At 41.1% G+C, this 26,638-nt stretch overlaps 3 protein-coding genes across 5 annotated transcripts; 1 reads left to right on the top strand and 2 right to left on the bottom strand.

The window, feature by feature from the left end:
- Positions 1–55: 55 nt before the first annotated feature.
- On the top strand, positions 56–14,113 carry LOC118225635 (AFG3-like protein 2). The gene is made up of 17 exons (XM_035414368.1): positions 56–291; positions 1,555–1,657; positions 3,179–3,247; positions 4,197–4,327; positions 4,462–4,614; positions 4,891–4,965; positions 5,433–5,557; positions 6,991–7,264; positions 7,574–7,711; positions 8,038–8,191; positions 9,263–9,370; positions 9,562–9,687; positions 10,027–10,137; positions 10,495–10,610; positions 11,605–11,805; positions 12,111–12,305; positions 13,089–14,113. Exons 1-17 carry the CDS (start codon positions 199–201, stop codon positions 13,329–13,331), a joined length of 2,415 nt encoding a protein of 804 aa, XP_035270259.1. The 5' UTR covers positions 56–198; the 3' UTR covers positions 13,332–14,113.
- Positions 14,114–15,162: 1,049 nt separating this feature from the next.
- Positions 15,163–18,705, bottom strand: tubb6 (tubulin, beta 6 class V). Its single transcript, XM_035414369.1, has 4 exons — positions 18,513–18,705; positions 17,831–17,939; positions 17,389–17,499; positions 15,163–16,497 (listed from the first exon to the last, which is right to left on the bottom strand). The coding sequence occupies exons 1-4, from the start codon at positions 18,567–18,569 to the stop codon at positions 15,434–15,436; spliced, it is 1,341 nt and encodes a 446-aa protein (XP_035270260.1). The 5' UTR covers positions 18,570–18,705; the 3' UTR covers positions 15,163–15,433.
- Positions 18,706–19,962: 1,257 nt separating this feature from the next.
- On the bottom strand, positions 19,963–24,690 carry cidea (cell death inducing DFFA like effector a). 3 transcript variants are annotated; one of them, XM_035414371.1, is made up of 5 exons: positions 24,543–24,690; positions 23,169–23,307; positions 22,044–22,196; positions 21,393–21,565; positions 19,963–20,991 (listed from the first exon to the last, which is right to left on the bottom strand). In XM_035414371.1, the coding sequence occupies exons 2-5, from the start codon at positions 23,286–23,288 to the stop codon at positions 20,889–20,891; spliced, it is 549 nt and encodes a 182-aa protein (XP_035270262.1). In that variant the 5' UTR covers positions 23,289–23,307; positions 24,543–24,690; the 3' UTR covers positions 19,963–20,888. The 3 variants fall into 3 exon arrangements, with proteins under 3 accessions (XP_035270262.1, XP_035270261.1, XP_035270264.1); XM_035414370.1 differs by lacking the exon at positions 24,543–24,690 and adding an exon at positions 24,195–24,377; XM_035414373.1 differs by lacking the exon at positions 24,543–24,690 and adding an exon at positions 23,608–23,693.
- Between the last annotated feature and the right edge of the window lie 1,948 nt (positions 24,691–26,638).

The raw sequence follows: 26,638 nt of genomic DNA, 5'->3' as shown, positions 1-26,638 counted from the left end.
ACAAGTCGCTTGCCTGGAGAGAGGGGCGGAGATTAGGCTTTACAACGTGTGTCAGTTTAGAACAAACGTGATGACGTTTGGAGAACAACATGGCTGAGGGAGGCAGAAGTAGCTTTCATAATATTAATACAATAATAGAAAAGACAGACGATTCAGATGTAGACTTTAGTGGGATAAATACCACCGCGTAGTGTAAAGATGGCCCATCGTTATCTCTTTCTGTCGAGGGGCTGTGGGAATTTGTTAAAAAGCATATTATCACCAAATAGCGTCAGACAAGCACGGCTTGTGGTAAGTTCAGTGCAAGTGCAGCTTTACTCAGTTTTACTAGCGTTAGCTAACAAGTTAACTTATCCTGATAGTTTACTGGATAACTATGTAGATCCGTTTTTTTTTTTTTTTGACGATTTACTGAGTATTGTGACATTTTAAGGTGTTAAGCCTATGAGTGTTGTATTATTTGCGTGCATAGTCTGCCTATTTGCTGATTGCATTTAAATGCCAATGCAATGGTTGGGTGCAGCTAGTTAGCTAGCCAGATAGTGAACGCAGGCAACGACAGGCTTGAAATGTTGTCCTGTGTAGCAGTTACTTGGCTAACGTTAAAGCTTGGTATAAAGACATTTCAACCAGAACATCGATGGTAGCTTAATATAATTTTGCTAGCAATCTGAATCTTTCTTGATCAGTATTTTTCCATAAGTACTTTATGTTGGATCGTGGTTAAGAAAGGTTTTGCAAATAAATCTAAATGTTTGATTTGAAGTTGGCTTTGTAACCATTTCTGGTTGATATCTCGGCCCCAGTTTTGCCAAATGTCATTACGTGGAAGAATGACCTGATATAAGTCTTAGATGCACAGCCTATTGAGCAGACACTTTATTACTCAAGTGAGGTCATAAAATATTGCTCCATTTGTGCATTTTCGGATTAAGATGGTGTTCAATTTGTAAATGCAATTTAATGTAAACAGCCACATTGGCTTGCAAAGTTGAAGGTTTCTAACGAAATTAGGTCCAAGCAAACGTTATTGTTCATTAAAAAAGTCATTGTCATCTTATTTTATCCATGACTGCAGTGGCAAACTTGGTTGGGTCCTGAATTAAAAGTTTTTTTCCTCTTTAAGAACATGACCCACCGTTTCTGAAATGTAATGCAACTGTGCTTATTATCTGTTTTAGTTATGTTAGTCTCATTTTTGATTGTTACAATTCAAGTAATAATGGTAAAGATTGCATATCATATGAATTTACATTTACATTTTGACACTGCATCCTTAATAGTCCTGCCACTATGTTAGGCCTATGTGATTATTGGGCCGCATGTTATTGACATTGCTTGAAGAAGTCATGAAGTACTGCAATTAATGGAATCTGGAAAAAAATGTTCTGCAATGTTCCTTGAGGTCAAATCAATTTAGTTCAGAAACAGCCATACCATTGTGATTCTATGGCTTTGTGAAATAGTGCACTTCTTAGCTTGCTGGTTGATACAATTATTTTTTTCTACAAAACTTTGTGACTTGGAAACATGTTTTGTGTTTATTTTTGTAAGGTCTCAGGACATGCTGACAGTCTGCTTGCTGTGAAAAGGGGAGGGGTGATTACCAATGTCTTAGGTGCACATAGAAGATTCTTGTGTTCAAAGCCTCCTAAAGGTATATCAATACATGTGTATCCTCTTTCCAACCCCACCTGTAAGAGCCTGACTTTCATCCATGAGAGTCATTATTTGTGTGATCACTTGCATATGTAATCTTAATATCAGTGTTTGTGATGAACAAGTCACTAGCTGTCATTTACACAGGGATAGCACAAAATATACAGAAAGTGGTATGTTCAAGAACGATTCTGCAAACATACATTACAAAATTTAAAATAAATGTGCGTACTAGAGGAAATTATCGCAAAACTTTCTCATCATGCAAATATTGTGATTGGTACTCAAGATGCAATATATAGCCTAACTAGTGAAAATTTAGAGATTTCCCAGCAGCCTGAGTCCAGTTAAATTTAATAAACAATAATATAAGGTACATTTAAATGTTTTTAATCTAGCCAGTATGGAATGAATATAAGTAAGTTTACACAGACATTAATTAATGTTTGTGTGTTATGCAAATTTGCAACAATGGGAAATAAGCATAATAAGTAGTAAATAAGCTACTGCAAAAACAAAACAGAACATTTTATTTGAAAGGTTTCTGTCATCATTCTGAAAACATCCAGGCCTATTTGTTTCTAGAAATGATCTTCTTGATTGTAAGTCAATGCATTAGGCTATAATTGACATTGCTTTGTCAGAAACGGGCCCCTTGTGCCATGAGGACTTGGCTGTCCCATGTTCAAGCTTCAATCTAGCCCTGTCAAATCAGAAGGGACACCAGGAATGGGCTCTGAAACTGTAACTCACTCCATTTGTAGAGCAGAAATATAAAAGGAATCTAGGGAATCCCTTATAGTGAAATACAGCACATTTTCACTGCTGGAAAAAGCAATAATGAGAAAATTAAAATAAAGCTTAATGTTTAAATAACAAGGCCTTCCTCTGCCAAGTGTATATTTTCTGTTCTGTTGTATTCAAGGGGCTTTTAAGCATCAACCGGCTGACGCCTCCATTAACTGTTATCACAATACCTTTCACATTTAAATTTGAGGAATGGAGCCATTCAAAGTGCAATTAAGCTGCAGTTCAATTTAAAGAAATTCATTTAGGCTAATCAAGACTATTTTTTCCTTAATTTATTTGACACATTTTTCAATACTTTCACCAAGGTGAACTAATAAAATTTGAAATAAATGAATAAATATGAAGGAGGCACGATGCTGTTTAGGTTAAAACAAGCGGGTATGCTTTTTTATGTGACTTCTCACTCCTGGAGTTTATGTAATTTGTGTAAATGATTACTAGGATTTGTGATTTTAGGAATGGCATTGACTTTTAACCAGGAGCTAAGCCAATTTAGTCCTCCTTTGCTAGAACAGAGGATGAGTTTGTTTGCTTGTATGGTTGTTTGTCTGTTGCTGGTTTGAGTGTGCACAGGATAATTAAGTGGATGGATTTTTGTCGGAAGCTGGTTACATGAATATCTGTAACACAAGGCACTAAAGCTTTTCAGTTCTCATACAAGGAGTGTGCAGTGTGTTGGTTGAGTTTCTCATTTTGGTTATTTCCCCAGGATTCGAGAAGTACTTCCCCAATGGAAAAAATGGCCCCAGAACCAGTGAGCGCCAACCAGAGGCTAAAGGTATTCATATACTCTATACTGCCCTCTTGCTTTTGAGGCTGCAACTGCCTGACTGATTAGCTGTGCTGCAATCCAACTGTCACCGCAGCTTCTGAAGTTCTCTGTAGACTTTTCATCCTTTTTGGCAGTCACTGTTTGTTTACATAGTCTGGCTATGAACTGAACAGCAACATGACCAAGAGGGCTTTTAAGAGCTACCCAGAGACAGCGATAAAAACAGACATTACCACTTCTTGTTCGTCTCCCCAAAGTAAATGAAAGCTTCAAGAACAGAGCTGTGTTTCTGCTTCAGTTACCTTTTTAAATCGCTTTTTGTATTTCGGAACAGAAAGGATGAATAAACATTATGGTTCAGCCATCATTTTGGCACAAGGCTTGAACATGCCACTGTCCCGAGTGCAAGAATCTGACTTTATTGTTAGTGCTGGCTGAAGACAAGCTGCTGGTGTGGGTTTACGAAAGGATAGTGCATTGAAATGTTTACACCACTGCCAAGTGCACATTCAACTGGGCTTGTCTTACAGCTGGCCTGGTGACCTCTCGCCACAGTGCTTCAAACGCCTCTTACACAGGTGCATTAATGGAGCTGTAGCGGATGGCTTATCTGGAGGTTCCCCTATGTCCGGAGTGTTTGTTACTCTTGTGTCTGGTATTTTCATCATGCATCATTTCCTAACATCATGAACCTTCACCATTTCCCCCGAGCGGTTTTTGTTTTCCCCAGTCCCATCATAAACCCACCAGATGCACACGTACTTGGACACAGTCTTTAGTTTTGTTTTGGCATGCTGTACTCTTCTTCCTAATTCATTGTACATATCAAAGAGTCTTGTTTACTTTAAAATAGTATTTCAGAGGGACAATTTCCTCTCAATAAAAATATGTCCTTACTGAAGCTGCTCCTCAGAGATTTGATTGGCTGTGTCTGTGGGGTTTTTTTTCTTTCCAGAGGCCACTCCGACAAATGGGCATAGCGCCAATGGGAGATCGGCTAAAGGCGGAGGCGGAGGCACTTCAGGAGGCGGAGGAAAGAAAGGGGAAAGGAAGGAGGACTCTACCTGGTGGAGTAGATTGCAGAAGGTTAGCCGTAAAGCCAACCACAGTACTGCCAAATTCAGCCATGACACTCGGCATGAATTTATGAATGCAGTTAATGAGTTATGTCATTAGGCTTGCCACACATGCTCTGAGCACACGATTAATCCTTTGTTTAGGGGGATGTGCCTTGGGACGATAAGGATTTCCGGTTCTACTTTCTCAGTGGGGTAGCCTTCTGGACAGCGGTCAGCTACTACTTCATTTTCCGAAATGCTGGCAGTGAGGTCACCTGGAAGGACTTTGTCAATAATTATCTCTCCAAAGGAGTTGTAAGTGTTGAATCTCAGCCCTGAGTTTAGTATCTCTCATACTTTTGTTCTACTGTTGTGTGCCGAGTAATCAGTGTCTTGATGTTTTCAATACTTTTCAAAGGCCAGTTTAAATAAGCTCACGTTACCTGGTTAATATGTGTATTTCTCTGTCCCATGCTTCACTCCGAATGCATCCTGAGAAAATGATTGATTTATTGCTTCTGGTAGTTTTGTCCAGGACCAGTGATACCTGCACTTGTATTGCTAAAACTCAGACAATCCATCTTTGTTCAGGTGGACAGACTGGAGGTGATTAACAAACGCTATGTCAGAGTAATCTTCCCCCCTGGAAAGATGCCAGTTGATGGAGTAGGTTTGTTGTTTGACCCTTTTAAAATGTTTCTATGACAGGTTCAACAATCTCACATTATATTTGCAACCACACAGCCATAGCACCATGTTTCCAGCTACTACCATACCACAATATACCAAACTCCTGCCAAATGGCTGAAGCTAAGCAGGTGTGGTCTTGGATAGTTCTTCAGTAGGACACCTCCAGGGAAGAAATAGAATTGGTGGGCCAATAGGTCTTTATACCAAATAGAACCCCAATGCCATGCATCATCATCATCATCATTAGATCTTCCATTTCATTCAGTGCCCATAGAAAGCAAACTGTATGGTCATGCAAATTTTGTTTATAATTGTTAAATCTAAATGAGTGGACCTGTTTGAACATAGCTGAGGGCTCAGGGAGCTGAAGGTCACCTCAGCTGTTGATATCTTAGCAAGCCTACTAATTTACACAGCGACCTTCTGAACTTCTCCTTGTTCAGCAATACGTGTGGTTCAACATCGGCAGCGTGGACACGTTTGAGCGCAATCTGGAGACGGCACAGGCTGAGATGGGCATCGAGGGAGAGAACAGGTTGCCTGTGGTCTACTCTACAGAGAGCGATGGGTAAGACCAGACTGTGCTGCGCGGTGCACATTGGCGCAGCCTCTATCATCAGTTGATCATGTGGCTCTGTGCGGTTTGCATCCAATCACCAAGAGCAGAGTGTAGCATGTGGCTCTGTGCCCTGTACTATTCGTTATGAACTTTACTTAGTGAGAGAATGTAGCATCTGGGTTTAGAGGGCTGGTATTTTGGCTTTTTTAATCTGAGACTACATTACTGCTCACGTGATGAAAGGCTGTTTTAACAATTTTATATCTTTTGGTTGAATGGGCAAAGGTGGGAATTTAAGACAGTCCAGTATGTTTTTGTTGTTTAATTTTTTTGTCAGAGATTAATATTATCAAAGAGATCATTTTCTGTATATTGTGAAATTCTAGAAGAGAATGTGAGTGTTTCCAGTTTGTACTCTAGAGGGCGCAGTGTCTGTATGAAATGAGTTGCTGCCCCAGTGCACAGTTTCCATTCATCACATTTAGTGGGTCAGCGTCTCCCTTACAAGGCAATATTTCCATAACCCCAGTCTGGGATTCAGCACACAGTCACGTTATCTAAAATCCCATAATAGGTAGCAGGTCCTCTAGTAAAGAGGATTGTGGGAAGTTCATATTTTACAGCTAGCGCAGTTTCTAATCATCAGAGGTTATTTCCACCAAATGTATTTCTCTGAATGTTTATCTTACTTTCCAGGGCATTGGCTAAAGTGAGCAAGCACTAATTATAACTACAGCTTCATTATACATTATAGCTGCTTTATACACTGTCTTACAGCCCCAGTGAGTTGCCTTGCTCCACCACTTACAGTACAGAGCCTGCTCATGTGCTTGTAACTAAGCAAATGTAAGACTGGAACTGTTGTGCAATGCGAGCACAAAGGGGGGGGAGTAGTGTTTCAGTGTGGAAAAAACAGGAAGGATAAAAGAGATTGGCTAGAGAAATAGTGATGTGACTGCAGAGGCATTCTCAGAATGTCTGCCCGGCGCATTTTGGCTGCTCGGCCTGGCGGAGGAGGGTTGTGGCAGACCGGGAAAACGAGGTGGTCTCGCGCCGCTACCCAGGCTAAGCTCTTAGCCCTGAGAGTCTGAGCTGTGCACTGCGCTGTGTGCATCGTGCGGCCCTGTCCCACCCACATATTTTAACATCTGTCATGTAAAAGTGCATGTCCGCTTCAGACCTGTGGGGGCAGAGAAACAATAAAGAGCACCATGCAGTCTAAAACCTAAAACTAGTGTTACACTGCTGCTAGTACTGCTTGTACTTGCGGAGTGGATTGGAGAATTAATGTGATTTTCCAAATCCAATGCCATGACGTGTAAATAGTTGTGCTCAACATTACAGACATGCTTAGTTGTGCCACTTGGTCACATCCGTTCACACAGCCTCTGCTTCTGATGGTTGTTCCGTCCACTTTGTAATGGAGCTGGGTGCCCTGACAGGTCATTTCTGTTGAACATGCTCCCCACGGTGCTGATCATTGGGTTCCTGCTGTACACGCTACGGCGGGGCCCTGCGGGGGGCGGGCGCCCTGGCCGAGGCATGGGCGGGCTCTTCAGCGTGGGCGAGACCACCGCCAAGGTGCTGCGCAACGAAATCGACATCAAGTTCAAAGACGTGGCGGGCTGCGAGGAGGCCAAGCTGGAGATCATGGAGTTCGTCAACTTCCTGAAGAACCCCAAGCAGTACCAGGACCTGGGGGCTAAGATCCCCAAGGTGAGAGACGCGGAGACACACACGCACACACACATCACACACAAAACACACTCCCAGACAGAGTCTGCAGGACAAGACATGCTAACAATTTATGTATGCTTGTTAATATAAAATGTCTGTTAATATAAAATATGGACATTATCCAGGTAGCGTAAACCCAGCGCTACACGTACAAGTGAAACGGAACTGACGGAAAGCAACGGAAAGAACCTGCTTTCTATCCCCGTCACCATGCTCCTGTTTACTGAATAATGTTTCCTCCTGCATAGACTTCCCCCTCTCACCTCCCGTCTCTCCTCTCCCCATTAGGGAGCCATTTTGACAGGACCTCCTGGCACCGGGAAGACTCTGCTAGCCAAGGCCACCGCCGGAGAGGCCAACGTCCCCTTTATCACTGTTAATGGCTCTGAATTCCTGGAGATGTTTGTGGGTGTGGGGCCAGCCAGGGTGAGGTGCCATGCAGCGGCATAACTTATACTCATAGTGCTGAAAGTTGCAAAAATATGGCACTTTATTTTTTCCAACTTCACTATTAGGAGAAATATATACAATTTAGTGTGGTTTATTGCTTATGTAAGCTATATAAGATATAAATTTGAATGAGAGCTATATGCATGACTGTTCATATGCTGAACTTTTGCTGGAGTTTTTTGTCTAATGCTTTTATGGGGAAAAAACTGTAATAAAAGAGGCTTAAAGGAAATGAATAATTTGATGAAGCAAGAATTTGAGCCCTCTTCAACTGAATAAACCCAGCTTCCCTTGGTGCCCAGGTGCGGGACTTGTTTGTGATGGCCAGGAAGAATGCCCCCTGCATCCTGTTCATCGACGAGATCGATGCGGTCGGGCGCAAACGGGGGCGGGGCAACTTTGGGGGCCAGAGCGAGCAAGAGAACACCCTCAACCAGCTGCTGGTGGAGATGGACGGTGAGCAGGGGGGTGGGCGACGTTTGAGGGAGGAAGGGACTCAGTGACGTTTTAGTTAGCATTTCAGACATTTAATAGAGGGACAGCATTCCACACTAAACAATGAAGACCCACCACTGCTGTCTGTGTGTCCAGCGCAGTCCAGGATTCAGCTGACTCCTCTGTCTTTCCCAGAAACCTGTGCTCATCACTACTGTTGTCTAGGTTAAATCTCTCTAAATCCATCTCTCTGTTTTTCATTCTCTTGCTCACTCTTTTTCTCCATTGCTACCTCCCTTTTAGCAGTCTAAAATAAAGTCTTTACATTGTTTGTTATTGATATTTTTTTATTGAAATCTAGCTAAATTGTATGTATTGTGTTTTGTTTTTATGTAGTCCTCCTATAGATTCCCTAACAGGCTTATCTAGTTTACAGTTAATTTTAGCTTTTCAGTTACTGTTGTGCCTTACCCTATTTTATGCACTTGCCTTCTCATCGTTAGTATGTCTGGATAAAACGTTGGCCGCAATATACTCTACATGGCCAAAAGTATGTGGAGACTTCACATCCAACATCTCACCCAAAATTATGGGCATTAATACAGAGTTGGTCCACCCTTTGCTGCTATAACAACCTCCACTGTTCTGGGAAGGCTTTATATTAGATGCTGGAGATGTTGGGGCATTGCTGCAGGGATTTGCTTCCATTCAGCCAGAAGAGCAGGCACTGATTGAGTGATTAGGCCTGGCTCGCTGTTGGCTTTTTACAGTTGATCCAAAACGTGTTGGATTTGGTTGAGTTCAGGGCTCTGTGCAGGCCAGTCTAGTTCTTCCACACCATTCTCAACAAAACCATTTCTATATGGACCTCGGTGTGTGCCCGGGGGCATTGCCATGCTGAAATAGGAAAGGGCCTTGGGGGAGGACAGAATTGTCCAGAATGTGATTGTATGCTGCAGCATTAATATTTGTCTTCAGTGGTACCTAGGGGCCTTCCCAAACCATGAAAAACAGCCCCAGACCAAGGCACGTCCAGATATTTTTGGTCATATAGGGCATTTCATTGTGGACCACTCTCTTCAACCCACCCAGGGTTCAACACAACTACAAACGTTGTGGTGCTGGCAGGGACCAATCGGCCTGACATTCTGGACCCGGCGCTTATGAGGCCTGGGCGCTTCGACAGGCAAATATACATTGGTACAGTCACAGTCTTTTCCTTCACTTTTCTGCTCTGTCTGTCTTGTACTGTACTAGAAATAATATAGTGCATTCTGTTCATATAGAGCCTTTCATGATCTCAAGGGTCTTCACAGTGAAATGATTGTTGCTGTCATTGTCAGGTGTTTTAGTTTCTCTCTTCCCTCACCTCTTCTTTTGGTTTTTCGCAGGACACCCTGACATTAAGGGTCGGGCCTCCATATTCAAAGTGCACCTTCGGCCCTTGAAGTTGGACGCAGCCATGAATAAGGACTCGCTGGCCAGAAAGATGGCTGCCTTAACCCCAGGCTTCTCTGGTGGGCAGTGCGATGGACAGTTTCTGGTTTCTTAGCTTCATTATCTTTTCTCACAGTTTGGCTACCATGTGTTTTTGTTATTTAATTATTTAATTACTTATTATTTCATTACTTAACTGTTATTTAACCGGTTAGGTTTTTGGTGTAATAGCACATTACTGTTTGCTTCAACCTGGCCGGCTCTGATCTACGTTAAATTTAAACGTGCAGTTTTACATAGTTACTGAAATCTCTGCTGCAGGCCTTATTGAAGTAGCACTGTGATTCCTCAGTTGTCTTTTGTTTCTCAGGATTTTTTTGTAACAGATTTTTCTCCCTTTTTCCCTTTAACTTTACAAGGTGCCGACATTGCTAATGTCTGTAATGAGGCCGCGCTGATTGCAGCTAGACACCTCTCAGATGCCATCTGCCAGAAACACTTTGAGCAGGCCATCGAACGTGTGATAGGAGGTGAACACATTTAAGAGCCTTGTGCACCAGGTCTCATTGTATACAGCTGTAATTTTGATATTTTGAGAACTGGCACCAGAATTCCCACTGTGGGGAAGTTACAGGGATGGAAATTGCATTTCCAGTGCATATCTGAAATGCTGCAGGCCTTATAATGCAGTTTTCTTACCCTTCCTTATGTAACAACTGGGACAACTCCAACTGCCATGTGTAGGGAGTGCTGTTTTCCATTCCTTGAGCTGGTACACTATTAATGATCGACTCATAGCAAACTGGTATTTAATAACATGATGTCAGTTGGTATGACCTGGTGAAATGGGTGCACACCAGGCAGTCATCTGCATTATGAACATGCAGGTCTTGAGAAGAAGACTCAGGTCCTTCAGCCCGAGGAGAAGAAGACTGTGGCATACCATGAGGCTGGGCATGCAGTCGCAGGCTGGTACCTGGAGCATGCAGACCCCCTGCTGAAGGTTGGAGCGTCAGTGTACCTCTCTCCTCCCCCCAATGTTTTTATTCATATTCCTACTGGTAGACCCATAATCTGATGAAGGTCCCCATGAAATCAAGGTTGACAGATGAAAATAATGTGGTGTATTTGGACTGGTGTTTCCAGAGTGGCCCAGTTGACGAAGTTGTTGGGATATAGCTGTGTAAAGATTGGTTATGTCTAGTGATACCTTACTTTGTTGCAGTATTGTTTGTATGTTTACATTACACTTATTATTATAAATGGTCAGTAACACTGATGCTACTCTTTCCTCTACTGTATGTCGCTCTGAATATGATTGCAATGCATACTGTGCATTGTTTTCTTGAAAAAGAGCTGGGTGAAGTACATTGTGGCCTCAGTTTGGCTCTGACTGAGAATCTAATTGAGGTGAAATGGCAGACAGTTCTTTAACAAACTCCCATGTTACGCAACCTGAGTTTATCTGTTGAGGTTGAAACCTTGCCTGAATGTCTGGTCTTTCTCATGCGGTTTAGTCTTCCCTCCAGAGGCACACTTTACTGCCCTCTGCTTAGGCTTCTTGAGTGAGTCCTTCAAAGCATAAACATCTCACGGCTAATACTTCAAACAAAACAAACCAACCAGTAAGGGGACACATTCTATCAACACAATACGTTTCCAATAGCAGCAGTTCAAATATTTAAAATAGCTTTTACCTTATATGTGAATGCTGTACATTTATGTGAAATTCAGGAATGTCAGTGAGGAGATTGGCCCATCCCCGTCTGGTGTGACTGGTTTCAATGAGTTTTAGAGATATTTGTTGCCAGATTTGGACCTACAATACTTGGGTAAAATATCCAAATAAAATAAAAATATCCAAATAGTGGCCAAAATAATTTGACAGATAATAACTTGTGAGCTTTTGTTTCAAACACTTACAAACAGGAACTACCTCCCAAGTTTTTTGAAATGCAAAAGTCCCCCCCCGACCTTATTCCCATTGGCTCCTCCAGGTGTCTATCATTCCGCGGGGGAAGGGGCTAGGCTATGCCCAGTATCTGCCCAAGGAACAGTATCTGTACACGAAGGAACAGCTGCTGGACCGCATGTGCATGACATTGGGCGGGCGTGTCGCTGAAGAAATATTCTTTGGCAGAATCACCACCGGAGCACAGGATGACCTGAGGAAGGTCACACAGAGCGCCTACGCTCAGGTAAGGGCATTATAGAACTCCTTATAGAATGAGCACTTGTATAAGGGTACCAAAGATGCAGACTTGTAGATTTGTTCCAAAATTAGGCGCAGTATGGACCTCAGGTTGGTTGATGTCCCAACAAATTTGTTATCCATTTTCAAGCCTTTTTACAACATGAAAGAATTGTGATCTAACACCCAGAAATCAATGCCTTATCAGGATGGCCCAAGAGAAAGAATATCCTTTCTCTTAATATGTTTGATGATTGCCAATATTGTTATCACCCAAAGTGCGGTCTGACTCGTTCGTGTGGCTGTCCTCAGATCGTCCAGTTTGGGATGAATGAGAAGGTGGGTCAGGTGTCATTTGACATCCCACGGCAGGGCGAGATTGTGCTGGAGAAGCCCTACAGCGAGGAAACTGCACGTCTCATTGACACAGAGGTGCGCCACCTCATCAACACTGCCTATGAGCGCACCCAGGCCTTACTCTCCCAGAAGAAGGCTGAGGTGGAGAAGGTAAGGAGACGTGCTCCTCGCAGGTCATGTAAAAGTATCAGTGTCATGTGCACTTGCATGCACATAACTATTTTTCAGCAACATTGACTGTGTAATGCGTCGTCTTTTTTTGATAGTGATTTCTCCAAGAATGGTAGATTATAAGCATCTGTCCGTGCATTCAAGCCTATAATTCTCTTCTTGCAGTAAGTCATTTAACAGAGTTTGTGCATTAAAAATAGTGAATTGGCACTGAAGCGATCTGTTGGGCATTTGTGGGAGTTGTAGTTCATCTTTCTGACAGCATGTAGTCCACATGCCCCTTTGGTTATGAGGCAACAATGAGCAAAATGTGGGGTGAAAATGCAGAAATCGAGAGCTATTATTAAATCTTAAAGTCCACAGCCTTTTCACATTTTGCCATCACTTTTTGCCATCTCCTTCATCCTTCACGTCCAGCAGTTGTATCTCACAATTTAAACGGCAGTATTTATGTAGTTATCACATTCAGTCCATAAAATCACAACTAATGAAGTTTAAAAGTGTCAAGATATTATTAAAGACTTTTAAAATGAAGTGATGAAGTTACAGTGCAGTTTTTCTGTTCAAAAGTGCCCTCAGGTAGTCAGCCAAACACCTGCAGACCTGGACAGGAAGTCCCATGTACACAGGAATGTCGGATATATTTTTTGTTATGGACCATGAAATGCACTTTTTTGTACGTCGCTTTGGATAAAAGCGTCTGCCAAATGAATGTAATGTAATGTAATGTTATGGTCAATCATGTAACCTCCTGTCCCCTAGGTGGCTCTGCGACTTTTGGAGAAAGAGGTTCTGGACAAAAGTGACATGGTGGAGCTTCTTGGGCAACGTCCATTTGCAGAGAAGTCAACCTATGAAGAGTTTGTGGAGGGCACGGGGGGTATGGAGGAGGACACCACCCTGCCCGAGGGGTTGAAGGACTGGAACAAGGAGCGCGAAACGGAGAAGGAGGAGAGCACAGAGGAGCAGATCGCTCGACAGATCACCGGCGGAATGCCCTTTTGAACTCCTCCCATGGCCCAGGCTGTGGGATAGGGCATGGCTTCATCTTCTCACGGAAGCCCAGACTCAGGGTATATCGTCACTTGATAAGTGTTTATGTTTACTTTCATGTTGTGGAATACAGATAAAATATTTAAAATGTTTGGCTGCTTTGTGGAAAAATGTGTCATTTGAAGAACATTTTTTTTGCTAATTTAATCTGCTTCTGTGAAGTAGACAAGTCTGTGAATGCCATTGTATAACTTTGAGCTATTACTATAAACACACAAATGAAGTGCATTCTTCAGAACGAAGAAAGCTAGTTTAATGTATGATATGATACAAAGCATAGCTTGCCCGGCAGTGGAGCAGTTGCTGTTTTTAAGCAGACATCAGTCCTTAGACATCATATTGTATGCGAGTGATCGTAATGGCTAATGCATCATTGTGCAGGTAATATAACGATTGTGATCATTTGACAACACGACAACACAGACATGCTACCCTGCTTCTGGCACATCTCACTGCCTTGCTGTACAGACTTGGCTCTGACCTGAGGACAGTCATCAGATGTCCGTCATTCAAATCTACATCCCGAACGTTCCCTGTTCCTTGAAGGGCAGAGTTTAAGTCTCACCTGCTATAGGAAGCCTGTCTGTTGTTTTAATTAGTTAAATGATGCACTAATTACATCACTGGTTGTATGGATTTGGATGTGATGTATGGATTTGGATTAACGCTATTTCTTGGAGGAATAAAAATCAACAGGCCTTCATTAAAGCCAGATTTTCTGTCCGTCTTAAGTATTTTTCCATACTGATATACTGTGTAAATTTTGTTTTGTTCTATTGTGTAAATGTTGTTGAAGCTTTGTAAAAATATATTTGGGGAAAAAAAAGATGAAGAAAAAAACAATTGAATGAGCATCAGCAGTGTTCCACTTGTTATTTTCCATCCATTTCAGCATTCAGCACAATAGAAACATTGTTAGCAGAAATATCCTAAATATCCTCTGCATTGTTAATTGAACAGTACTAAGCACAGAAACCCTTACTCAGCAGTTGTAGTTAATGATGGGGGATTTTGTCCTGACTATTGAGGTCTCTATGGCCTCATGGGCAAAGGACCAAATGAATGTATAAAACGTACTTTGCCTTGAAAACGAAGCCATTACTTTTCACACTTGTGGTATATCAGTGAAATGGTGCACTGATATACCAGGATATGACATCACACAACCAAGTTTAAACATTTTAGAGTCTTCAAAAATGTGTCACCAATAACAAAACTACATAAGACAAGGAAGCAAGAGGAGCAGTATATTGGTTTCCTACAATGAATTTGCTCTTGAAGAGCACGCCTTACATTTTATTTGTCTGATGGATCCTTACATGTAAATACTTTTGTTTTTGTTCATTAAAATGGCGATCTGCCTTAGATCATTTTACATTTTAATAAGATGGATGACCACACGAGGGCTTTTCCACCTGTAAAACACATATCAGGCTGTTCAACAGACAGCAGTAGCATTTTCACCTAAGCACACACATAATTGCCTTGTTCTGTATTTCAGTGTTGTTTGGTTGAAAATAAGAAGTGAAATGAACTGTGTCAGCTGTTAATATTAGTACCATGTGTGAACCAAAACATGAAGCAAGTCGGTGCTTGAGTAGCTGTTAAAATTTGAGGAACATAGTTTTCTATTATATTTGGTTTGACTTTTAAAAATGTGTTTTGTGCTCAGATTCTCTTTGTTTAATATTAGCATTTTGTTTAAATATCTGAAACAATTCAGTGTGACAAATATGCAATAATGGACGAAATCAGGAATGGAGCAAATACTTTTTCACGGCACTGTATTTCATCGGCAAAAATTTATTTGGTTAATATTGTTCTGGTAGGAAAATGCCTCAGATCGCATGACAAGTTTGTCTGCCTTTGCAGTGGTTTTATTTTGCATAAGTGTTCATGTTGCTGCGTTGAACAGTCATTATACATTCTAAACTTAAAAAAAAAAAAACATTCACAGCTTTTAGACACGCATGTCACAAAAAAGAAAATCTGTGTATTCTCATAGGAAAAAATGCCTTTTAGGAAAATGAAAAAAGTCATGGCTCTTCTTAGCTTCACTCATTTACTTCCTCCTCATCATCGTCAAATGTCTCATCTCCATCATTGGCAGTGGCCTCCTGGTACTGCTGGTACTCCGACACCAGGTCGTTCATGTTGCTCTCTGCCTCCGTGAACTCCATCTCGTCCATGCCCTCCCCGGTGAACCAGTGCAGGAAGGCCTTACGGCGGAACATGGCGGAAAACTGCTCGGAGATGCGCTTGAACAGCTCCTGGATGGCCGTGCTGTTGCCGATGAAGGTGGAGGCCATCTTGAGGCCGCGCGGTGGGATGTCGCACACGGCCACCTTCACGTTGTTGGGGATCCACTCCACAAAGTAGCTGCTGTTCTTGTTCTGGATGGCCAGCATCTGCTCGTCTACCTCCTTCATGGACATGGGCCCGCGGAACACGGTGGCCACCGTCAGGTAGCGGCCGTGCCGCGGGTCGCAGGCCGCCATCATGTTCTTGGCGTCAAACATCTGCTGGGTGAGCTCGGGCACCGTGAGGGCGCGGTACTGCTGGCTCCCGCGGGCGGTCAGGGGGGCGAAGCCGGGCATGAAGAAGTGCAGACGGGGGAAGGGCACCATGTTGACGGCCAGCTTGCGCAGGTCGGCGTTGAGCTGGCCGGGGAAGCGCAGGGAGGTGGTCACCCCGCTCATGGTGGACGACACCAGGTGGTTAAGGTCCCCGTATGTGGGCGTGGTGAGTTTGAGGGTGCGGAAGCAGATATCGTAGAGCGCCTCGTTGTCGATGCAGTACGTCTCATCTGTGTTCTCCACCAGCTGGTGGACGGACAGCGTGGCGTTGTAGGGCTCCACCACGGTGTCCGACACCTTCGGGGAGGGCATGACGCTGAAGGTGTTCATTATGCGGTCGGGGTACTCTTCGCGGATTTTGCTGATGAGAAGGGTGCCCATGCCAGAGCCTGTGCCACCGCCCAGGGAGTGGGTGAGCTGGAAGCCCTGAAGGCAGTCACAGTGTTCGCACTCTTTCCTCACCACATCCAGCACAGAGTCCACCAGCTCTGCCCCCTCTGTATAGTGGCCTTTGGCCCAGTTGTTCCCAGCACCTGTCTGCCCTGCAAGCATCGAAACAGAAAGGAAACTTAATATTTCACCTCCCACACCTTCAGCCCCGCTCTGCCCCACCCACAGCAGGTGGAGGACATTTATCATGACCAGCTGCAGTCTAGGGTTGAAGTGAAGTCATGTAATCCTAGTGAGTAGGTTAATTCATTTCATCAAGGAAATCTCAGCTCTCTTAATGTGTTTCAGTATTTCAAGTCAGCTTAGCATATGCAACTTGGTTCTGTGCATAAGGATTATTTCTGAAACATGGACCTCTTACATATATTCACATTAATGGTTGACCCAATATGCATTGTCACTTACTGATTGTGCTCAGTGCCATACTGCCTCCTAGTGCATTTGTATTCATTTCCTGTATGTGTAAGTGTACTTGTGTTAAGTGAACTAGTGAAACCACAATATGTGTGAGATAAGGTGTATTTTTGTTACTTTTCTAAATATTAGACTGATTTCTTTCCAATGCTTATGTCGACACACTTCCTAGGCTACAAATATGTCATTTGTAGCCTAGTTGTCTGTCTGCTAATTTAAGAATTTTTGTTGTGGTTTGTCTATCTACAATCTGTTTTACTATATCCTTTGTTGGGTGAAACTGGTTTTACATATAGAAATCTGTTTGATACGTTTTTATATCTTTTGTTAATCTTGCTAAATCTAAATTGTATGTAACAGGAAATTATTCACTTAATTAAAGATTTAATTAAGCTATGCAATGTTCAATATCATCGGTATGTGTCATTAAATGACATTAGTAAATAATGCAACCTTGAAGTACTCGGTCAGATATACATAAATTAAGGCTTAAGTGAACCACATAGCCTACAATAAAGCCAAAATTATAGTAGGACTGCAGGGCTGATTCTGTCAAGGACTGTGCTTACCAAAGATGAAGTTGTCAGGTCTGAAGAGCTGGCCAAATGGACCAGATCGGACGCTATCCATCGTGCCTGGCTCCAGATCCACCAGAACTGCCCGCGGGACATACTTGTGAGCTAGCACAATTACACACAACAACAACAAAACAAACATCATTATTAATTTACTGAGAACATTAGGGCAAGACAAAGTGAGAAAAAGACTGCAAAGACAGAAAAAAACATTAGGCGAATCAATTCCAACCCATGAAACTTTTAAATGCTATATAACCCATTAAAAACTATATAAAAAAAACTATATAGCTGAAATACACTAAATATAATTTTCTTTTTTTCAGGGAAGAGGAACTTATCATGCGAACAGGCGAGGAGAGAAGGGGGTTACAAGAAAGATGATTCACACACTCTGACCAATGAACAGTTCAGTGACTGTGACACACCAACTTACACGATGCCTCGTTGTAGTACACATTAATTCTCTCGAGTTGAAGGGCTGAGTCACCGACATAATTTCCTGCGGGATCAATGCCGTGTTCATCGCTGATAACTTCCCAAAACTTCAGAGGAACAAAACAAGAATAGTGACAATTTTTCAATGTGAATTTGGACACATATAGTACACTATCTAAATGTTTTTGGGAATTAATGATTCATCGACTGCCTCCTCTAAGAATAGACGGGTGAAACGTCCAGCTGCTAAAAATTCTTGAGATACTCATACTAAGCTGCATGCAGTTTTTGCCACTCCCTAAAGAAACTCAGGGAACCGTTACAGTCTTCCGATAAATGAATACGGTCGTTTTTCATTATTGTCATAACGTTAACATTTAATGAAGTAGGCTAAATTATTATAAATGATTGAATGTATTATTAGTACGGCAGTTATTACTCAGAACTAATGAAAGTACATATTATACATGCACACAAATACAGCCTATGTACATAATTTGACACTATTATCAGTTAAAGTTAGCTAATAATTTAATCGCAACAGTAACTCTACTATGAATTCTATAGGCTACCCCAGTTTACATTTATCCAAGTAATACAAAAACGGTCCTCATATGACGAAAAATATCTTAATAAGGAAACAATCAAATAAAGTTTATTAAGAAAAAACCAAAACTTGCCTTTGTTCCGATTTGGTTGCCACATTGACCCGCTTGTATGTGAACTATTTCCCTCATTTTCCTTTGTGTGTTGTTATCCAAGTCCAAAAACACAACTGGAAAAGTGCAATTTCGTCTGATGTGCCCGACTTGTTAAATGAGACCGCTCAATTCTTGTGCTCCCCGGTTCAACTTAGAGTCCACACCCCGAAAGAGAGGGCCGAACCTGTAAATGACTGACAAGCCTCCTGTGCAATCACGAATCAGCTGCCGTACGTCTACATAGCTACGTCTGTCTCTGAAGTTCTTCTAAATTTCCGCCTCTGCGTGCGATAGGCATAAAGAGACAGGATATGAATAGAAGTTGATTCAGTTTAATTAAGTGGGATATAGGTATATTTGCATACAGCATATACAGCCTGGGTAGGAAAAATGAAAATTTATGAATCAGATATTCATATTCCCTATGAAGCATGACTTGTCTTTACCCCTTAAGAGTAATTGTTTATATCACTATAAATTAATGTGAGCAATACACAATACATTCTGAGGGTTCAAGAAAGGTAAGAAACCTTTGACAAGAAATCCAGCCCCTTGTTGAGGAAAGGAGAGCAGGACAGTTGAGGAATGGCAGAGCTTTTGAATATAACCGTGGCTCATGAGAACCATTTCACAGGTCAATTAATTAGTGCCAAGATGTGACAGCTATGTAGATATTTTCACTTTACAAAATAAAGCATGCAGGATTTTACTGCCTTCATAGATGACCGCTTGCCTCTGTAAGAAAGGATGAAACATTTTGACAGCTAATATAATCAATGTCTCCACCATGTCAATGTCATGTTTTGTCTTTTTTGGTAATTATGAAATGGCAATTCTTAAAATACTACTTTGAGTAATTTTGTGAAATGTTGATTTACTTTGGAATAGTTGTAGGTGTTGGTGTACAGGTGACTAACACAGAGTAATGACCAAAAGTCAAAACCTGCAGTGTCAAATGTCAAATCAAGCCCTACCTTTTTTTGGCTTCTCTCTATAGTAGAAAAGCCAAAATATGTTTGCGGAAAAATAACTGAACTTCAGTCACCCCTCGTGTAATTAGAATACTATCCCATATATCAGATCAGTTTATGGATTGATTTTTATGTCACTTCAGGCCATGGTGCAGTCTGCTTCATGCACAGTGTCGCTGGGAATTTAAAAAAAACTGTACGCAGCCACCATTCCCTATTGTTTGTGCATTCATGCCACTTCATCAGGGGGATTTTAGTGACTGGCCACACACTGCCTGTCAGTAGATGCTCAGATTACAGTGATAAGCAGCCCAACACTAAGAAAGTAATTTCTGTGTCAAAACAAGTGTGTTAAGAGTTTCAGATGAGATTCTAGGGACAAGATTTTACAGTTCCATTTTAATGGGGAATGCAATACCATCTGCTGAGAGCCAAGAAAGACCAGGGAAGCAATCCAGTACAAGGTCACAGGAGAGACAGGCCTGCTAGGATAACAAACTTTATTCAGATTTATGGCGCAGCACACTACAGGGGTGTGTTTGTGTTTAGTACTGTGAATGGAAAGTGCATTCCATTGTGATGTTAATAACATCACAAAATAAATGCAGGTGCAGAAACACTCAAATTGGTCTCAAGCCAGCTTTACCCTTAAGAGGGTTTAGAGGCCTTAGGCGACCTACTATTAAACACTTTTGTGCTTAAATGCTCAAGTTTGGCTAAGAGCTCTGTAAAAACACCAAATACAACAGTGCAGTCAGACCAGTGCAAACATCCTTCCCAGACAATTCCAGACATATACCCCCAACCAATAACACTTTTTTAAAAATAGATGACATAATTGGACAGTAACTCTGGTTGGTATAGCATAAAAACCTATTCAAAACACTTCATCTACTGTAAAACTAAGCAGGTCACTCCTCGGTCAGGAATGCATGTAACAGCACTTTAAAACAGCACTTAAAGACCATCTTCATCTTTAAACACTATCATGACACTATCATCACATCATCACAACACTGACATGGATATATAATTCTGTTCCTCTATTCAAAGACGGGCACATTTAAAATGCAGTGTGCCAACTACAATGTGGTTTCACTGACTGCAACTGAGCTGTGACTTCAAGGGGTGGATATGAGCGTTGGATTCATCTTCATCCCAGTCACAAAGGAGTCGTGGCAGAAAAACAACAAATTGTCAGCTGGACTGCAATACTCCATGAAAATGGCTGTTTGAGGTTTTAAATCATTTAAAATTTCTTACTTAGGGAGACAGTACACAATGTTCATTGGCAGCCAGGCTCAGTGTATTCCTTTGTGTAGTCCATGGTGCTTCAGAGTCAGAGAAGCTTGGTTTGGGCCGACAGTCATACCACGATGCCACACTAGTACTCATCTTCACCGATGCACTGTAGAATGTAGGAAGAGCCACACAGAAGTGTATGGCCTACTACACGTGCCACTTGTGTCAAGAATCGCAATAAGCACCTGGAAAAGATACAGCCATGAAACTGTATGTCATATTAGTAATATTTTCAAAATGATCGTCATCTATTCGTTTATTTCAACTTATTTAAAGAAGGCAAAGAGGGTTTGTGGTTATAAAAAAAAAAAAAATAAATAAAAAAAAACATACATAAACAGGTCTCACCTGGGTAAAGATTATTTTTTTCAGCCAAACTCAACTATTTTAACCAATTAACTAAGGTTAAAGGTTCAAAATTTTGAGTTTCATTCTAATAATAAAACTATCTGGATAGGATTCAATCAGTAGCTAAACTTATTATAAACTGAACTTATTATGCTTGTTGATCTTGTTGAACTTATTATGCTAAAGCACAGCATGACACACCCAGTCTGTTCAATCCTGAGAGCAACCAATTACTCACTTCAGAATGTGCTTGGCCCCCATGCACTTTATATCATATGACAGTGTGTAGATCTCATACAGCGTAGCTCGAATGGTCAGGCAACCAATGAAATCCCTCGGGTTCAGCTTGTACAGGTCAAAGCTCAACTTGGCGATTCCACTTCTTTTGGGCCGTCTGAAACTTGGGAGTCCCTGTGATTAGCAGGGTGAGGTTAGTATCCTGAATGCAAATTTAAATTTAAATAAACAGGGTACAGATATGGCAGAGTAAGCATCACTGGCTCTACAAGACAAGGGTTGTTTTCTTACTATCCCCTGATACAGACTAAACCATACAGGTAGTCAATTTTAAACGTGACAGTTTGGACCTCTTGTGGTGGGATTAGGAATGACAGAACATGGTAGGGTTTTTTCCCTATTGAAGTCAAAGTATTGCAAAAGTTTTTAGTCAGGAACACAAATATCAGCCAGCCACTTTAACTTTAACGTTCAATTAAGAGCATCATTATCAGTCACACAAGTTAGTGCTGAGTATCTGAAAAGGTTTGTTCTTTAAAATTGCTGAATGGTGCGACAGAAGGAAATGGAAAACCAATCAGTTGATCCATCATTTGAAGAGAGGCACAATGAATGAAGATATACTAAGGCGTATATCAGAGTCTTCCATTACCTTGCTTTGTGTCCATATCTGCCCTTTCTCCAGCACCATTAGCAGAGTGTTAGCAGGAAGGGACTGGAAGAAGGCTTCTGTGTCCACCACTGTACCGTCCTCCTCAAGCACCAGCGTCAGGAACTGGAACACCACCAGCAAGCTGTTTGCCGCCTGAAGAGAAGAGAAAGGGCACCTTTAGTTCATGCACCACTGACCAAACATATGGGCCTCCAATGATGGTTTGACACACTCTGTGACAGGAGTCCCCCACCCAGGTCCTGGAGAGCCACGGTGTGGTTTCTGTTGTAAATCAAATGATTGACCTCACCTAATTATCTGATGTAAATTACATTTTAATGTGAAAACAAAAATCAGAAAAATGTGGTTCTCCAGGACAAGGGCTTTGGTCTGTTCTACATCAGGAAAATGTAAATAATGACAACAATTAATTCAGAGCTAAAGCCCAGAATGATCTACACAATACATGCTGTAGGCATTTATTTGGACAAATTCCAGTGGGCCATATAATTGATAAAAATTAAGAAACATTTTATACCCAACGCATTACATACAGTACTTTCAATATATACAGTAGGATATTCACAAATCCTCCCTCAAGGTCACAACAGCCATGTCCCCAATGTGGGATCCAATTATGCAGCCTTTGAATAGAAACACATTTCTCTAACCTCCATTACAATGAATATCTGTCAAAAGATCTTCATTACAACACCACTAAGGATGATGAATTTACAGCCAGCTGTGCCAGAGTGAAGATCTAAACAGCAGATCAGAGGCATGGAAAAGCTGAGTAACTTATGTAGGCACAAGGCAATAACTGAGCATTGGTAGCTAATAATACCCAAATCAACAAAATTACTTAAGTTGCCGATAAGAAATGGTCACACTTATTCCTACCCAGATGAAGAATCATCCAGATCAAAGCAACCTTTCCTTGGTTTTCTGAGGAACAAATTGTGGAATTAACAAAAAACTGTTTTCCAGCAGTTAAGCACTGATGCAGAAGTGCCACCCTCTATGCCTGAATGCCTTATTTCATGCCTAGTTTTCTTCCATAGCAACACTGCAATCAGAAAATTATATATTCGCAGTCAAATCAAGAAGATCAGACGGGACCCCCACCTTTTCCAGAAGCTCATCCAGCGAGGAGGCCATCACAGTCCTGCTCCGGCAGCGGTTATGGGTGCAGACTCTAAAGAGGCGGGGCTGACGTGCAGGTAGTATTTTCCGTGTGAGTGACATGCCAACTGAGGATACTGATCTTTAAGGGGGGGCGGGGAGAGAACAATTTTTAAAATCATCCATCTGTAATGAAACAACTGCTTGCAACCATAAGTACATATGTCAATACCTAATGCCAGTCCATGGTAATGCACAGTCCATTTACCCAATCATAAACAATGTAACACAATGTAATGTCAAATGCGAATAATTTAAATGGATAGACTGTATGCTTTTCCTAAGTACAGCTGTAATCAATCATTTATTTAACCTTAACAGGGCTGAGTAACAAGATCTCCAGAGTGATCCCTGATAAGGTACTATAACCAAAGTTGTATACCACTTATGTCTGTCCTCCAGGCCCATTTCTGTGTTGGACTGATGGAAGGATTATGCCAAACACATATTCAGAGACTGATTTGGCGAAGGACAGAACAAAGAACAGTTCCAGCAGCAGCTGCTGCAGTGACTCCCACCTGGATGACCTATGGTTCTGTGTAGCGCGTATAGTTTTTCAGAAGTCACAAAAATGTCGAAACGAAGTGCAATGCATGGAACGCATGTTGAATCTCCGATTAACTGGAGGGTTCAAACAAACGACGCATTGGCAACTAACGCCTCTAACCAGCAGAACGGATAAATCAAAGTTATAGCTTCACTGTAGGCTCCATATAGGCTACGTTTTTAATCGAAGTAGGTACGTACAAAGTAATCTTAATTGTCGGTGGAAAATAGCCTATTATACCTACTGGCCATATAAATCAAATAAAAAACAAACCGACATCTACAATAATCACTTTTAAGTTACATCCCACGCAGCGGTATGCTACTTGCCATCAATTCAATTTGCGTAACACGTAAATAGTCAAGTTATTTAAAAAAAGAAAAATAATCAAATTCCCATCAGACTACCTTCAGGCAACTCACCTCACCACAGATAATGGGGCCAGGGTTTTAGCATACTCCATAGCTGATTTAGGCGAATCTACAAGTTAAAACTGAGGGAAATTTTCAAAGCAACGAACACAAAAGTATGGACTACTCAATAGGAGACCTTTATCCCACAAAAGAACTGGACTGGGAGGTTGCTGTTCTAATTTGCAATAGCGCAAAAATTTGGCAATCACGGATAGCAGGCGTGTAAGAAATCAGTTTCGCAACATTACTAAAACACAATTGGTTGTTTGTCCGTGACGAGAACAACACAGTGTAGCGCTGCGTGTGATGAAGAAACACAGAATTCGTAACTTTACTCATATCACAGAGCAACCTTACCTGGTTTACGTGCAGCTTCAGATCGAATCTCTGGCGAATGCTCATGGTGTGTCACAAGTTTGTGTTTTGTTGTAGGCTACTTAAGATCACTTCATAGAAAACGTGGGCTGGTTTTCTTATAGGCCTACATTTTAAAATATGATTTAATTGTGAATTGAGTTTGATACGTGGTCAGTAGGCGTAAGATATATTTTGATCATTATTTATTTTGAATGCTAAATATGAATGCAATCTGACTGAACGCTGTGACATGTGTATTCTCTAATCTACATCGCATAGTTTTTAACAGTAAAGCGAGGCGCTAAACATTTTGGCTAACCATTGGCTATGTTAATTTTATTTCTCAGAAGCGCCAGAGTTAATGCCAGTCGGTCATATGATGAAGGACCGGCGTCAAACCCGCCGCCATTTCAGTGAACTAAATCAAGCTAGCCGCAGAGTGATTTGAAATGCACCCACAAGCATCACGTACGTATTAAAAAGAAACTCGCGGATTGCAAAATTCTAATTCAGAAAGATAGTACACCGTATCATAGTATCACTCAAAAAGTATCATAAAAGTATAAAAGATTATCTGGTGTGGAAATTCTAAATAAAAGCACTTTAAATATCATACACTCATAAGATACCTGTCTGAAATGGAATTTGTATGTATAACCAGAGAGTTTAATTTTAATTCCAATCTATAATAGGTCATATTTTAATATCCTATAATATTTAAAGTGCTTTTATTTTGAATTTCCTCATTATCATCTTGGTAACTTTCTGAGTGATACTATGTGATGGTGTACTATCTATCTGAAGTCGAATTTGTCAGTAGAAACAGAGTTTCCTTGTAATTCCAATCTGAATTTGGTCTTAAATGGCAGATTTTCTCCACTGTTTACACAGAAATGGGTACTATGGCCCCAATGACCAAACTTCATGCACAAAAATAAAATAAAATAATGCTCAAAACTATGAGTGCATTTTGTTTATTTTCACACAGATGTCAGTGTCACTAACATTTGTGGAAAACACTTTACATAACTTTTCTCTTCAGGCACAATTTTTGGAACGTAAGTATGAATGTGCACAATGTATGTTTGTGACCTTTGCAAAAATAGCCTACTGCACATTTGGGGCAACAACACAGTGCTCGTTTTAGTTTCTGAACACTTAATAAGCTTATTTGGTGTTGTTGTTATTGTTAGCTATGCTAGTAATCCACTAAGAAGACGGCATTAAAATGGTACTCTGTCAGAAGCTTTGCTTCTATATTTTGTATTATATCAACAGTCTTGCATGTACTAGAAGTCTGAAGTTCAGAATATGGTTGGTAAGTGGAAGATCTAGACGTGCTTTTTGCATCTCATAATAAACCTGTTTTGTATATGACCAGTGTCAGGACACATTCATAGCACGAGAGCTGATGTCTCATGGGGAGTAATTAATGATTTGAAAAATAAAAAACAAATTGTTTGAAGCACCCAAACATTTGTAACATTGCCATCTGCTGGTAAATACATGGTGAGAATTTATTTCTGAACAAACTCACTGAAAGGATTCATCTACTACATTGACTTGGGGTCAATTCCAAGAAACCTCTACAGTAGTAAGGAAAATGCGGAAAAAATAGAGATAAATGACACGGCATGGTGCATGTGCTTTGTTTTTTTGCAATTCATATGTGTAATGATATTAATCATATGAATAATATTTTTGTTTGATATTATGCTATTAAAACATTTTATTGAACAATAAATATTGGCCAACATCAGTCATTTAAAAAAAAAATTAATGCAATTTTAAATTATGTTAATACTAATTTTAATGTGCACATACTGTACACCTCCTGTTGACCTCCTGTGGTGGAATTAGCAGAGGCAGCCAACACTTCCGCAAATATTGTGGGCTAACCTGGGAGCCTCAACACTGAAATAGCAAAAATTCCAGTTTGTTGTGACCTTTGGCTCAATAAGGTAAAAAAAAAATTTTAAAAAAATACTCCCATACTGTGAAGTGCCTTCTTTTTCAAAATTATACATGTCAGATTTGTGATTTGTCATTAAGGTTCAATTTTATTGGTAGCTGGTGATATGTGTGTTAATTGGTGA

This window comes from Anguilla anguilla, chromosome 4 (genome assembly GCF_013347855.1).
Source record: "Anguilla anguilla isolate fAngAng1 chromosome 4, fAngAng1.pri, whole genome shotgun sequence".
Classification (NCBI taxonomy): Eukaryota; Metazoa; Chordata; class Actinopteri; order Anguilliformes; family Anguillidae; genus Anguilla; species Anguilla anguilla.
The sequence above is the reverse complement of the archived record's forward strand: the minus strand, read 5'-3'. Positions and strand labels throughout refer to the sequence as shown.

Excerpts from the sequence above, each read along its gene's own strand:
- LOC118225635 (XM_035414368.1), top strand. The coding sequence starts at position 199 with ATGGCCCATCGTTATCTCTTTCTGTCGAGGGGCTGTGGGAATTTGTTA. Across the intron at positions 1,658-3,178 it reads GTGTTCAAAGCCTCCTAAAG|GATTCGAGAAGTACTTCCCC; the intron begins GTATATCAATAC and ends TTATTTCCCCAG. Across the intron at positions 12,306-13,088 it reads AGAAGGCTGAGGTGGAGAAG|GTGGCTCTGCGACTTTTGGA; the intron begins GTAAGGAGACGT and ends CCTGTCCCCTAG.
- cidea (XM_035414370.1), bottom strand. The coding sequence starts at position 24,235 with ATGGAGTATGCTAAAACCCTGGCCCCATTATCTGTGGTGAG. Across the intron at positions 22,197-23,168 it reads TGGATGAGCTTCTGGAAAAG|GCGGCAAACAGCTTGCTGGT; the intron begins GTGGGGGTCCCG and ends TCTTCTCTTCAG. Across the intron at positions 20,992-21,392 it reads GGGGCCAAGCACATTCTGAA|GTGCTTATTGCGATTCTTGA; the intron begins GTGAGTAATTGG and ends TATCTTTTCCAG.
- tubb6 (XM_035414369.1), bottom strand. The coding sequence starts at position 18,569 with ATGAGGGAAATAGTTCACATACAAGCGGGTCAATGTGGCAACCAAATC. Across the intron at positions 17,940-18,512 it reads GCAACCAAATCGGAACAAAG|TTTTGGGAAGTTATCAGCGA; the intron begins GCAAGTTTTGGT and ends GTTCCTCTGAAG. Across the intron at positions 16,498-17,388 it reads ACCTGACAACTTCATCTTTG|GGCAGACAGGTGCTGGGAAC; the intron begins GTAAGCACAGTC and ends CGATGCTTGCAG.